Genomic DNA, 14,570 nt, shown 5'->3' with positions numbered 1-14,570 from the left:
TAGAAGTTCGAGAGCCAGCGAGTGCCTGCTGGGGCTTGGGGCTTCAGCCCTGCTTGCCCTGGGACTAGGGCGTCTCCTTGGGGCTTTAAATGGTGCCCTCCCCACTCTCAGCAGGCACCAGTCATCTCTGGCAGAAGCCCCTAGCCCCACCAACTCGCCCAGGGCAGAAGCCCTCCCTGAGCCTCCCCCGCGACCAGTCTGGGAGGCAGAGAATGGAAGGGAGGGGCGTGGGGAACGCCGCGAGCCGCCCTTTAACTGTGAAAGACCCACATGCAGCTCACAAGCTGCAGTCTGGCCACCCCGGCCCTCCAGGGACAGCCCTTCGGCGAGGGTACCGGCCGCCTAGCTCCTCTGACAGGCGCGGCCTGCAGGGCTGCTCCCACACCCCCCTTCCAGGCAGAGCTGCACATGCCCTGGGTTCTGGTCCAGCAATGCTGCTGACGAAGGCGGCGCCTGTCCCTGACACCTGGCCCCTGCCTTCCCTTCCACCATCCCTCACCGGTAAGCCGCAAAGCCAGAGCCGAGGGAGAGGATCTGCAAGCCCGCCCCCCTCCCAGCGGCAGTGAGACGCAAATGGACCACTGGGCTCTGCTCCAGCAGGCTGGCTGGAGGCTGGCAGAGGACCCTTTCCTGCCCCAGCCGGAGGCGCTTTGGCACTGCAGGCGGGAGGGAGCGCAGCGCTTCGCCGTGACCTTGGTCACCCTCCTGCATGAGAACAGGACTGTTACGCGCCCGGGCTGTTTAGCAGGCTGTCTCTATGGCTACTGGAATAAACAGCAGATAAGAGCGCGGCCGCCTCCAAGCAGCACTGCAGTCTGGAGACCAGGAGGGAGCCGGGCTTCTCCGGGTAGCCTGCCACAGCTCAGCAGAGGCAGTTCAGGCGGTAAGTCAGCGAAGCAGCAACCTAATGGGCTGCTTCTGCAGGAGGAGAAGGAGGGGGGTGCGGGCTGGCTGGCAACGGGGGGGGCTTGCTCGGTGCACTGGCTGCCTGGATTGGCATCGCTGAATGGTGGCGAATTCCCCCCATCTGGGGGCGCAGAGCAGGGAAGCGAGCTGGCCTGCACGCCCAGGGGACTATGCCTGTGGGAAAGCCCCGGGCTGACGTGCAGGGATGGAGGGAGCAGGGCTGGAGCTCATCTGCAGCGGCCTGCGCGTGCTGCTTCCAGGGACTTAGCTCAGAAGCCAGCTCCCTTGGGTGAAAAGGAGGGACACGCCCTGCAGAGCGGGCTGGCTGGCTGCTCCCACAGACCAGCTTTGGAGATGGGGTGCTCGCCCATCGGCACCTCCCGCAGCATCGGGGCTGCCTTCAGTGCACCACATGGAGCAAACCCCGGCACCCCGCGTGGGACCAGAACAAGGAAATGCCCGCGACAGGCACACTGCAGCACACCCCTCCCCCACGCATCACCCCCGGCCACACCCAGACCCTGCATACCCCTGCACCTTCCCCTCGGCCCTTGCACACGCTCCCCCCCAACACTGCACGTGTGCACCCCTCCATGCACTCACCCCTGCGCACACACCGACGTCACAGCCCACACGTGTGCCCTGTGCAAACCGCAGCAGTGATGCTTAGCGCTTTTCATCCCCAGGTCCCAAAGCACTTTACAAAAGAAGGGACATACCCAAACTCCATTTCACAGCGGGGGAAACTGAGACCAGAGATGAGCCAGGATCACCCAGCAGGACAATGGCAGAGCCAGGAACAGGACCCTAGTCTCCTAGCTCCCAGTACGGCACCCGATCCACTAGCAGGCTTCCTGCACGCAAACATGAGCGCAGGCCCTAAGACCTGCCCCGGGGCGCGGTGGCCTGTGTTGCTCTGGGGCCTGTCGTCCCCCACCCCCTTATGCCTCTGTGAATTCACTGAGCGCTCCCTGGAGCGGGCGTGACCCTGCGTGTTGCCTCTCTCAGGGCGGGGCACTGCATCCCACTCGGCTCAGTATTGTCACACAGTGTCTGCAGTGCTCAGGGAGACAGAAATAACTCGTAGGTTTGTGTCCTGCTGGCAGCTTCCTCCTCTTACCGCCTTCCCCTCCATGCAATCCCTATGCCCCCTGCTAGTCCACAGACCCACGGCTGCATATGCGCTCACAGCCTGGAAAGGGGAACGGTCAGATTAGTTGTAGATGCTACTGACCCGAGCGCGGGCGTGACTGGCCTAGGGAACAAGGACCTCTCCATCAACAGCAGATGCAGCCTGGCAGCAGCAGGCCTCACATCGCCCCCTGCCACCCCTCCGACTCCTCGCTCCCACACTGTCCTGCCCCTGGAGGGACTCCTCCTGGCAGGGATGTTGGCATGGGCAGTCTCTGGGGCCCTGTCGGTCCCGGCTAGCTCAGGGCTAATTGTGATAGTGAAAGAGAAGGCAGAGCCAGAAAGGGTGGCTTAGTGGTATATCAGGTGTGAAATAGCAGGTTATGATCCCTGGCAAAACAGGGCCCAATCCTGGCCCAGAAGACCAGCTCTTCCCAGGTGCTGCGTGTAGCTTCCAGGCTAGTCTGCTCAGCACAGACGGCAGTGCCCATGGTGCTGTGCAGGAGACCCGGGGGTTGGACTAGCTGCCCTGTCCCCGTCCCTGTTGTGAACAGGGTGCTGCAGGCTGGTGAGTGGGCCCCTGGCTTGCAGGAAGCCGCATTGCAGTGGGGCTGGGTGGGGAGAATGTGTCCATTAGCCAAACTGTGGCCATCAACTCGGTTCAGTAAGACCAAAGTTGCCTGAGCCAAGGAGAGGAGCATGTTTGTTAGGCTCGCTTCCTGGGAGAGAGAGACTCAGTGCCAAGAGCCTTCTCTGGTCCCAGCCGCTGTGGGAACCCGGCTCCCTTTGGCTGTGACGTGCTGCTTTGCTGGCAGGTTACGCACACGCTGATTAATGGCCTGCAGCTGTTTCTGCTGCAGCAGGCCCGAGTGGATTCCCATTGGGAAGGCCAGACGCTATGAACTCCTTCCCTGTGCCCTGGCAGGAGTGCCCCAGATCCGCCAGGCGCCTGAAAATAGACAAGATGGGGAGTACCACAACTCCTGAGTGTGGTCACGAGGCCCTGCCCCGGGTCTTGGGCATGGCTGCCGGCATGTCAGTGTGTCTCTGTATGCGTGTGTGCCCGTGTGTGTACATGCATGTGTGTGTATGTATATGTGTGTATCTCTATGAGGCTGTGAGTGTCTTTATGTGCCAGCCTAGGCTTTGTCCCCTGCAATTCCCTCATTGCCAGTCTCAGGGCAGCTGCCCTGATGCGGGCCTTGGTGCTGCCAGGCTGCTGGGGGGGTGAGAAGACATGATGCCACCTGGAGCCCTGGTTCTAGCAGCACGGTAAGGGAATCAAGGCCCATGTGGCTGTCTGGACTGCTATGCCGTGCAGTTGTAGCTGTGCCAGTCCCCAGATATTTGAGCGACAAGGTGTGTGATGTAGGATCTTTAATAGCTGGGACGCCGGGAGTACCTTTCCCAGACCTGAAGACAAGCTTGGTGTGGCTCCCAGGCTTGTTCCCGCAACAACCGAAGTTGGCCCAATAACAGCTATGACCTCACCCGCCCTGTCGCTCTGGCTCTGTCTGGACCGAGTGCATATGCTCATAGTCCAGCCACACCATGCCTCCCGCAGCAACAGCTCCAAGCAGCACAGCCCTCCCTAGCAACGGTCGCCAGGCAGCACAAACTCTGGCCACGCCAGCAGACAAGCCCGCACGCCTGTTTTTGTTTAATGTCAGATTGTAACTAGGGCCCGGGGCTGGGCCATCCCCCCGGCCCAGCCCAGCCCAGCCCAGCCCAGGCCGGGTGACTCTGCCCTGTGGCTGGGTGTGTCCAGGGGCCTGGAAGAGAGCAGGAGTGGGGGGGCGTGGAGCTGGGAGCTTGCTGGGTTAAGGCTTTTCAAAGCTGACCAGTGCCACTGGCTCCCCAGCTGGCGACAGCTTAAAGGGTCCCGAGGCTGAGAAGGTGCTGCCCCCTCATCTGTAAACCAGGCCCCTGTACGGCGTCCCAGGCTGGGCCCCCAGAACCCCTAGTCCCTGGTGCAAGGCTTAGCCCCGGCCCCCCAGTGACAGACCTGCAGGCGCTGAAGTACTTTGCCCGGCTGTGGCCGTTTTGAGGCACTGGGGTCCCCCAGTGCCCCTTTCACACAGGATGAGGCGCTTGCTCTGTTCCCACTCACCTGCACACTGCCTCTGCTCCCTGCGCGGTGACAGCTGGATTCGCCGCACGGAGGGCACGCCCTAGGCAGAGCGCAGCTGCTCTGCCAGAGACACTCGCCCTGGGGCCAGTGCATGACGAGCGCCCAGCCCCACCCAGTGCCAGCCCCGAAGGAGGTGACGGGATGACCTGACGATGCTGACCTGTGCTTTGCTAATGCATGGAGCCAGCGGCATTGAGAAGGTGGGCCAGGCCTGTGAGAATCAGAGTGGCCAGGGAGTTGGAGGTGGCTGGCCGCAGGCTCTGTGAAAAGCGAAGGGGAGTGGCCTGGTGTTAACGGCTAAGAGGCGGGTGGCCATTGTGGAGTGCCGGCCGGTTGTTCCTCCCTGGCTCATGGCACTGAGGGGCTGGCTTCCGAGAGGCTGATCAGGCAAAACATGTCTCTTTAGCGCAACCGGTTTAGTTGTGAAAAAGCCTATTGGTGACAGCTTTCCCAGGGGGTTAACAAGGGTTAACCAGCTTTCCCAGGGGGTTAACAAGGGTTAACCAGCTTTCCCAGGGGGTTAACAAGGGTTAACCAGCTTTCCCAGGGGGTTAACAAGGGTTAACCAGCTTTCTCAGGGGGTTAACAAGGGTTAACAAGCTTTCCCAGGGGGTCAACAGACGTAGGAGGCAGGCGTGGAGGGGCCTGTGCCAAAGGGAGAGTATAACCTGATATTGACCAGAAACGCTGATCAGCCAGTGCAGCGCTGGCTGAAGGAGGAGAAAAAGAAGCAGTGTTACATCCGTCTCAATACACTGGGCCAACACTCCCAGTCCAGCGCTGCCAATGCCCCTCTTTCCTGACCCACAGTGCCAGCCTTGGGGCCCATACACAGCTCCGTTAACGCTCCCAGGTCCTGACCCACAGCCCCTCTGCTATTCTAGCCCTGGGACCCACATGCACAGAGCTCTACAAGCCCCACAAGCCTGACCTTCAGCTCCCGCTGCTATCCTCGTCCTCCGCTGCCCACTTCCACGTCTGCCGGTGCGGCTTCGTCGTGATGGGGCCAGGCTTTTGTGGGAGGCAGCAGTAAAAGGGGTGTTGCAGGGTGCAGGGGTGCACAGATGGTACACACGGATGGTACACACAGTATCTGGTGTGATTGCTGGAGTTTGCGTAGTAACTGGATCCATTTCTCCTCTGACTACCAAAGGTCAGCATGGCTGGAAGCACTGACATGGCAGCTCTGCAAGCGAGCTTCCGGAAGTTTGCAATCTATGGAGACACCAAAGCTACAGGGCAAGAAATGACTGGGAAAAACTGGGCCAAACTGTGCAAGGAGTGTAAAGTAATGGACGGGAAAGGGGTCACCGGCACGGACGTCGACATCGTCTTCTCCAAAGTGAAGTAAGTGGCTCCCTTGCATCCCTTCCCTAGGGCCTGCTCTACATCAGTGGCGTGGCTCTTGGAGCTTCGCAGGGCCAGCATCGCCAGGCCACTCAGTTCTGTGTGCTGCCCGCTGGGTCACCCATGGGCACACTCCCAGGTCATTCATTTCAGCCCCCTCCAGCCCTGTCAGACTCTGTGTGGAGCTTAGAGGAGCCTGGCATCCAGGACAGAGTTTCTTGTCTACCAGCTACCGGCCTCCAGACAACCCTCCCCACATCTTATTCATTGATATTTGCAGCACATTCCTGCACATTGTTACATGGCTGCTTAGCTTTCATACACAGAGATACACACACACACGTCTTTAGCCCTCATTGTTGAAAAGGGCCTTGCCTATGTGACCCGAGTGTAATGGATGCAGTGACACCTGCCTGAGTCTCACACATCCCTGAAACAATGGCTCCGAGAGGGGTAAACGGCCCCATTTAACCCTGTAACCTAAACTGGCTATTTCAATATACACATGAATGATTGCATTGCTGATCATTTGAGCAGAACCAGTCAGCTCGCAGGCTTACCCCACCCACCCAACCTGCCCCTCACAACTTCCCAGAGCCAAAAGTCCCAGCTTTGCCCTGACAAGGTCGGTGGGGCGGTTTCTCGCTCCCCATTAAGAAATCGATGGCATCTGAACACCTGGAAGTTTGGGGCAACAAGTTGAGACTATAAAGAAGGTGGGGGCTGCTGGATTAGTCATTGGCACGTCGGATTCTGTAGAAGCCTCGATTTGAACGGTATCTGAGGCTGCTGCAGAACACCCGGAATCCGCCGTAGAGTCTGCCAAACCCACAGCGCTTGCAGCGTTGTTTGGGAGCGGCTGTCCAGAGTGTGTGGGGTCTTCGATACAGATTACTATGTAAAGATGATGCCAGAGGAGCCCTGGGCTAGATCCGCAAAGGGGAATTAGCACTGTGACGCCCGAGGAGGCGCCCTGCCAGCTAGTGAAATCCACAGCCCTGAGTCAGGCGTGCAGGAGTGGGGAGAGTTAGGGCTTTTCTACATTTAAAATGCTCCAGCAGAACAGCTATGCCGCTCTACCTGCACTGCTGCAGAGCTGCAGTGTAGACACTACCTGTGCAGATGGGAGGGATTCTTCCGTCAGCCTAGTGCTGTCTCCAAAGAGCACTTCACTATGCCATTCAGGGGTGTGGATTTTCACACCCCTGTGCCACGTAGTCCTGCTGACTTAATTGTCTAGTGTAGACAAGGCCTTAGGTGCCTACAGATGGGATCCACAAAAACCCATATGCTCCGCAGGAAGCTGCCTCAGCTAGACAGCAAGGGTAGGAATTCCGGGAATTAGGAGCCTAACTGTGGGCTGCTCAGGATTCGCAGCCATGAAGTTAAGCACCTAAACCAGGTCACTCCTTTCTTGCAAACCAAGCCAGTGCCCCTCCTATAACCAGTAGTCCAGAGGCTGGAGCACTCACCTGGGCTGTGGGACACCGACTTCAAATCCCCCCTCTGCTTGCTGTGGTCCAAAGCTCCTGTGCCTCCCCGGGGAGTGCCCTAGCCACGGAGGTCTGGGGTGCGCTAGAACCAGGCTCCTGCTGGACCTTGTACCACTTTATGTACAATACTTAAACACTCACTTGAGCAGGGACTTCAACTTGAGTCTCTGCCCTCCCAGCTGCGGGCCCTAACCTCCAGGCTCCGGCCCCATTCCCACAGCCTCCAGCCCCCTGCAGGCCCCCATGAAATCTTACATGATGAGTAAGTCCCTCTCTGCCCTCCCTCCCAGCTGTCCCGCCGTTCCCTGGGAACAAGATTCTGCCCATCTCATCACAAAGGAGTTTTTCAGTCTTATAAAGTATTTAACCCTAAATGTTACCAGGCTGCATCGCTGCTGGCTCAGTGGTGCAAGGGTTGGGGATGGGTAGATGGAACAGGGATGTTTGCCCCTGGTCATCTGCCTGGAAACAAGAGCTTGTCCAGTGACACGGCCCTCGCCAGCAAAGGGGTCAATGCCTGCCAGGGCCCGGCTCCTGCAGGCGCATCTTGGACTGCCGTGCCTCACAACTAGCCCTTCCACATCCACATTGACCCAGGGCTGGATGAGGTCGCACCCTGAGGACAAGGCCTTGACCCTAAGGATTAAAGGTCAATGAGCAAGAACTTCCTGCATCAGACGGTGTGTCAGTTCTTGTGTCTCCTGCAGTCTCAGCCAGAGCTAAGATGCTTCTCTTCTGTCCGAAACTGTTCTGTAGAACAGCTGCCAGGTTCTGCTCAGCTGTGGCTGCATTTCTGGAGGAGAGATCCCTGTGTATCTAAAGCAATTTACATGTCAACTATTTCAGTAACTGGTGCATCAGAGCTTCCTCTTTTCCCTCGAAGACCACCTGTCTGGGTATAGGGCTTGTCACCTGGCTCTCCCTGCCACAGCTGGGAATACAAGTGCTATTTGCAAATGCAGCCCTGGTGTCTGTCTTGCAGCAGCTCCCATTCTAGTGACGTGTTTGCGCTAGGTCACTCCCCAGCCCTTGTGTCTTGCAGAGGGAAGACAGCCAGAGTCATTAGTTACGAGGAATTCAAAAAGGCCCTAGAGGAGCTGGCCCCAAAGAGGTTTAAGGGCAAGAACAAGGAGGAAGCATTCGAATCCATCTGCCAGCTGGTGGCAGGGAAGGAACCGACCAACGTAGGCGTCACGGTGAGTGATTGCTCTTTTCGGACGTGTAGAGCAGGAGTGTGGGCTCTGTCTGGGGACATGCAGATGCTGCTCTGGGCCACGGGGAGCCCCACAAATGTCACATAGCAAAGCAGCGTGTCCCGGAAGAGGCAGGGATCTGGGAGGGCTGTGACAACTTAAGGGAGAGAATACGGGGCAGGGCCCTGAGCAGTGGGGACAGCAGGGGGTCCAGAGAGTGCATGGGGAATGGAGGTGTCTGGAACAATGAGGGACAGGGCGGTGGACTGAGCCAGCATGATGGTCTATGGGGGATGGACAGGGCAGGGCCTGGGAAGGGCACACAGGGAATGGAGGGGCCTGGGAAGGGCACGTGGGGGGACGGAGGGGCCTGGGAAGGGCACATAGGGAATGGAGGGGCCTGGGAAGGGCACATAGGGAATGGAGGGGCCTGGGAAGGGCATGTGGGGGACGGAGGGGCTTGGGAAGGGCACGTGGGGGATGGAGGAGCCTGGGAAGGGCACGTGGGGGACGGAGGGGCCTGGGACGGGTACGTGGTGCACAGAGGGACCTGGGAAGGGCACGTGGGGGACGGAGGGGCTTGGGAAGGGCATGTGGGGGCCGGAGGGGCCTGGGAAGGGCACGTGGGGGATGGAGGGGCCTGGGAAGGGTACGTGGTGCACGGAGGGACCTGGGAAGGGCACGTGGGGGATGGAGGGGCCTGGGACGGGCACATGGGGGCTGAAGGGGCCTGGGAAGGGTACGTGGGGGCCGGAGGGGCCTGGGACGGGCACGTGGGGGCCGGAGGGGCCTGGGAGGGGCTATAATTACTTCTTTGTGTTTGACTCCCCTGACCCATTTTCTTGCTGACAGAAAGCTGCAACGGGCGGGGCAGTGGACAGGCTGACGGACACCACCAAGTACACGGGCTCGCACAAGGAGCGCTTCGATGAGAGTGGCAAGGGCAAAGGGAAGAGTGGGCGGGAGAACATCGTAGACACCAGCGGTTATGTGGGGGCCTACAAGAATGCTGGCACCTACGATGCAAAAGTGAAGAAATAGGGACAACTGGAAGTGCCACTGACCCTTCCAGGTCCAGGCACCCCACAGCCTCTGGGCCTTCAATCACATCAGCCTTGGGAACTGGCCTTAATGGCACAGGCCTCCTGAGACTGTGCTGGGCCCAGCTCCTAGCCACGGAGCCAAGGCTGACAGGCCTCTTGTCACCAAGGGCTGATGTGATTAGAAACTGACCTGGCCTTGCACTTTGCTCCCAATGTTACATCAACTCCAGATGTATTGTGAGCCGTGTCCCTCCTGCTGGCACTAACGAGACCTCCTCCCCTGTACGCCCTCAGGGCGCCATGCCTCTCCTGCTAGCACTGAGACCTTCTCCCCTATGCGCCCCCAGGGCGCCATGCCCCTCCTGCTAGCACTGAGACCTTCTCCCCTGTGCGCCCCCAGGGCGCCATGCCCCTCCTGCTAGCACTGAGACCTTCTCCCCTATGCGCCCCCAGGGCGCCATGCCCCTCCTGCTACCTTCTCCCCTGAACACTCCTAGGCCCTTCTGCTAGCGCTAAAAGGCCTTCTCCTCCGTGCCCCTCACAAGGCCGCCACATTCCTCCCACTCGCTACAATGAGGCCTTCCCTTACTCATGCCACCGGGTGCCTGCCTGTATCTCTTCCACTAGTGAGGTCTTCTACTCACTACAGATGCCAATTTCCCTCCTGCTAGTGACAGATGGGCCTGTTCCAACCCTATGTCCCTTCAGCGAAGGCCAGGTCTACACTAGGCTCGTATAACTATGTCGCTCGGGCTGTAAAAAATCCACCCCTCACCCGCAGCACTGCAGTGACACCGACCTAACCCCCAGCACAGACAGCACTGTCAACGGAAGGGCGTCTCCCATCCGCAGAGCGACTGCCCCTCGGGGCGGTGGGGTCCCCACGCTGATGGGAGAAGCCCTACAGCAGAACAGCTGTACGGTGCCACTTTTAAATGTCGACCTGCCCTAAGATTAACGACACCTCCTCCCCTCTGGGCACATCAGTCACCAGCGTTACCGCAGCCCCGTCTCCTCAGGGCACTTCACTCGTCAGCATTAATATGATCCTGCATGCGCCTTCCCTGGAGAACTGGCCTGCATTGTGTTTAACCACCACCCCTCGGTCTCCTCAGGCCCCATCCTCAGACGCCTGCCTTCTTGGTGGAGACACAGCCAAAGGCTCCCCTGCTCTGTAACCTGGCTCTGCAATAAACCTCCCCCCGTTTTGTACTCGCGCCCCGTGTGTTTTTTCAGAGGGAAACAATGCAGGCAATTCAGGGCTGAGGCAAAGGAGGCTGGTTTTGACCCAGGATCAGATCAAACAGGCCAGTCAGTCGACTTGGCTCTGAGTCAGACTCTAGGCAGGGAGTGATGTGGGCTTGGCCCTGGTCACCTCATGACTTTGGCAAGCTCCTGGCCACCCATGTGCCCCGATGTTGCCAGAGCAACCGGAGAGACACACAAACATTCAGGCACCTGGCTCCAGCTGCTGCAGTGTTTGCAACCAAACACATGAGCTCCTGGTAACACTCACTGGGAACTGGGTCTTGATTGGAACCATCACATCCCATGGACGTGGCCCAGCATCTGTCCCCCTGCCCCACCACCTTGCTGTGCTTCAGACAGGGCTCTAAAGCCTCTAACACACAGGCTTAAGGCCCAGATCCTCAAAGGCACCTAACTCCCAGGTGCCTAGATACCTGGGGCTAGGGCTCTGGCCTCACACCCACTAAGAGCAGTGCTGGAATTGCTTCCCCAGACGGATGGGTCTATCTCTTCTGAAGTCACAGGTTAGAGGAATCCCAGAGCCACCAGGCCAGAGAGGACAGCAGAGTGGGCCAGAATACTGAGGTCAACAGAGACCAGGCCTTGGGAATACTGTGTGTCTGGGAGCATAGGTGCCAACTTCTCCTGGCGCCGGTGGGTGCTTGTGCCCCCCGGCCCCGCCCCGACTCCACCCCCGCCCCACCCCCATTCCAACCCCTTCCTCAAAGTCCCCGCCCCAATTCTGCCCCCTCCCTGTCCCTATTGGACTCCTTCCCCAAATCCCCGCCGCAGCCCCGCCTCTTCCCCGCCTCCTCCCCAGAGCACGCCACATTCCCGCTTGTCCCCCCTCCCTCCCACAGCTTGTTATGCCGTGAAACAGCTGTTTTGTGGCGGCAAGTGCTGGGAGGAGAAGTGGGGAAGGTGCGCTCGGGGTGAAGGCGGAGGTGAGCTGGGGCGGGGAGCTGCCGGTGGGTGCAGAGCACCCACCAATTTTTCCCCATGGGTGCTCTAGTCCTGGAGCACCCACAGAGTCGGTGCCTATGTCTGGGAGTGACGATGCTCAGCTCTCCCATCTTGTGCCGTCTCATGCCACTGCCTCAGGAAGCCACTGCTGGGCCACAGGACTGATCAGCTTAGAAAAGAGACGACTGAGAGGGGATATGATAAAGGTCTATACAATTATGAATGCTGTGGAGAAAAAGTGTTATTTACCCCTTCACATAACAAAAGAACCAGGGCTCACCTGATGAAATTTATAGACAGCAGAATTAAAACAAACAAAAGGAAGGACTTCTTCACACAACACACAGTCAACCTGTGGAACTTGCTGCCAGGGAATGTTGTGAAGGCCAAAAGTATAACTGGGTTCAAAAAAGAACTAGATAAGTTCATGGAAGATAGGTCCATCAATGGCTATTGGCCAAGATGGTTAGGGACGTTACCCCTGAGTGTCCCTAAATCTCTGACTGCCAGCAGCTGGCCCTGGAGAACAGCAGATGGATCTCTTGATAATTGCTCTGTTCTGTTCGTGCCCTCTGCGCATCTGGCACCAACCGTTGTCGGAAGACAGGATACTGGGATAGATGGACGATTAGTCTGACCCAATATGGCTGGTCTTATATCCCCTTTTACATGCTTGTGTGCCTTGGAGGAATTCAAGGCATTGAAGCCCTGCTGTACTGAGAAAGCCGCTCCCCTGATGCACCACTTCAGCTCACCTAAACATTTCTCATCTGGATTTTCCCTGCTCATCAGAAATGTGGCCTTAGCTGAGTTATTATTTATTTAGCATCTAAAGTGTGCTAGTAACTTTACCGAGCAGAAAACACATCCTGTAGAAGTCACAGTCTGCCAACAGGTATAATGTCATCATCCCAACTGAGTTGGGAGGAGCAAGGAACAAAGGGAGGAAGCACTGGGGGAAGGGGAGAGGAGCAGGGGAAAGGAGAAGAATGGTAAGGAAAGCATGATGAAGGTTAATCTGATGCTAGGTTCCTGACTCAGCATTGCCTGTCCCCGTAGCTCCTGCTCCCTTAGTTCGGCAAGTAGCTCTGCAGCAACTAAGCCAATCGGTTGATTAACTATTCTTCTCTCCATTAGCTTCTTTGTGGAGGCTGGTTCCTGGCACTTTCCCTCCTATCTCGCAGGCCAGAGACTCCTGACAACTGTGCAAAACACCCCTGGGCAGCAAGTACCCTACCAAGTAAACAGCCTTCTCAACAAGAAGTCAGATTACTCTATGTGTCCCACCCAGAGTTCTTTGCAGGTGGCAAGTGGCCTCCTGTGTCAAAAACTTGGTTCACCAAGAAGTGATGAAGTGATAAGCTCATGGTCAAATAAATTGGTTAGTCTCTAAGGTGCCACAAGTACTCCTTTTCTTTTTGCGAATACAGACTAACACGGCTCTTACTCTGAAAGAAGTGTCTGTTTGGATGGCGGAGGCTACTTTAGGATGTTCTATTCTATTGAGGTTCTTATAGGGAGTTCCTGCTAGGAAACTTGCTTGCGTGAGATTTTCTCTCTGAAGTGGTCTAGAGAAGCCCATGAGTTATCGCATGTGCATCCAGACTGAGTCTGTGAACCTGCTGAGGTTTGCCCACCCCTGCAGCGTGTTGTGGAAATGAAGTACATAAAGCGTGACCCAGATTTCCAAATTTTAGTCACCCAGCTCTACGGTGTCAATGGTTTCAATTTCCATAATCTCATAATTTATATATGGATAGAATTTCCCTGTGCATCTCTCTTTCTTCTTCTGTCTAAACTATAAAAATGTCCCAAAAGTTGACAGCCAAGAATAACACCTTGTTTTCCTATGTATAGTGGCCATTGCACCCTGGAGTTCATCAAGTTCTCAGGAGAGTGTGAAAACCACAGGAGTTAAGCTAGGTAGAAATAACATCCTGTATGACCTGTAGAAAGGGAAAGGTTCTGTGGGTCAAACTTTCTGATACTCCTAGCAATTCAAGCCAACTAGCTTTCAGCCCAGATTAAGAACCGTATAGTTGTCTGCCTTACGAAGCACACATCCATCTCTCTGTATGCGGTTAACCTGCCTTTTCCCTTCAGAATAATGTCTCGTTGTAGTGTAAGTTCCTGAACAATGTGAAATGAAAGGTGTGAAATATAACCAATGAATCTATGGACTAGGACCACTAAATTTAGAGTAGCTAGAAAGGATTTTGTTGGCAATTATGTGAAAAGCAAAGCACACAAAGGATGTAAGTTGTAAAGATGAAAGCTGTAAGTACCTAACCAGGGCCTAGTTTTGATGTAGTAAAAGAAATTGCTTGAAAAAGAGGGTATTCCATTTAAGAGTCTGGCTAAGACAGAAATACAGTCCTCAAAAACAATGGAATGTAAAAAAGCTTCTTAAGAAGAAAAAGGATAAAAGAAATTTGTTACACACTGTTGCCATCTACTGGATATCGATGGAAGCAGCAATAAAACTGAGAACAGAAACCAGAGACCCCTTGGCAAGTGTTCAAAAGAAATGAGGACCGTTCTCCTCCGACAAATCCCCAGAGAGGGTATATAAATGGAGGTTACGAAGGTGGATCTCAAAGTTTTGCTGAACCTCCATGGCTAGCCTCTCCCTTCCTCCAGGACTAAGAAGAGAAGTTTGCTGAACACACAAAAGAAGCTGCAGAATTCAAAAGTGCTACCAGACACTTGGCCCAGCCCTGTGGCCAGCTCTCCCACTCCTAGGGTTACAGGCCTGAGAAGAAGCAGTGACACTCTATTTCAGAGATTAAGTAACTGAAAGTTTCCTTGTTGAGTCTGCACTTTCCAGTGAGACCCCAAGGAACCATATATGTGATTTTAACTGAGTAATGCTAGCTGTATTGTGCTCCATTGTAAGTCCCAAGAGACTCTCAAACAATTTGTAAGCAATTGCCTTTGATGTTTTAAATTAGACCCTTTTATACCCAACACTAGAAATAGCAGGGACCACGTTGCTAAGAGTGCCTTAAGACCCATAGATTACAAGGCCAGAAGGGAACATTGTGATCATCTAGTCCAGCGGTTCTCAAACTTCATTGCACCGCGACCCCCTTCTGACAACAAAAATTACTACATG

At 56.1% G+C, this 14,570-nt stretch overlaps 1 protein-coding gene across 1 annotated transcript; it reads left to right on the top strand.

The window, feature by feature from the left end:
• The first annotated feature begins 321 nt into the window (after positions 1–321).
• Positions 322–10,456, top strand: TPPP3 (tubulin polymerization promoting protein family member 3). The gene is made up of 4 exons (XM_007068482.4): positions 322–883; positions 5,322–5,515; positions 8,051–8,204; positions 9,054–10,456. Exons 2-4 carry the CDS (start codon positions 5,328–5,330, stop codon positions 9,240–9,242), a joined length of 531 nt encoding a protein of 176 aa, XP_007068544.2. The 5' UTR covers positions 322–883; positions 5,322–5,327; the 3' UTR covers positions 9,243–10,456.
• Positions 10,457–14,570: the final 4,114 nt, after the last annotated feature.

This window comes from Chelonia mydas, chromosome 12 (genome assembly GCF_015237465.2).
Source record: "Chelonia mydas isolate rCheMyd1 chromosome 12, rCheMyd1.pri.v2, whole genome shotgun sequence".
NCBI lineage: Eukaryota > Metazoa > Chordata > Testudines > Cheloniidae > Chelonia > Chelonia mydas.
The sequence above is the reverse complement of the archived record's forward strand: the minus strand, read 5'-3'. Positions and strand labels throughout refer to the sequence as shown.

What these genes read in the sequence shown, in the direction of transcription:
- TPPP3 (XM_007068482.4), top strand. Translation starts at nt 5,328, where the DNA reads ATGGCTGGAAGCACTGACATGGCAGCTCTGCAAGCGAGCTTCCGGAAG. An exon ending in ATCGTCTTCTCCAAAGTGAA is followed by an intron (nt 5,516 to 8,050) that starts GTAAGTGGCTCC and finishes TGTGTCTTGCAG; the next exon opens with AGGGAAGACAGCCAGAGTCA. An exon ending in CGACCAACGTAGGCGTCACG is followed by an intron (nt 8,205 to 9,053) that starts GTGAGTGATTGC and finishes TCTTGCTGACAG; the next exon opens with AAAGCTGCAACGGGCGGGGC.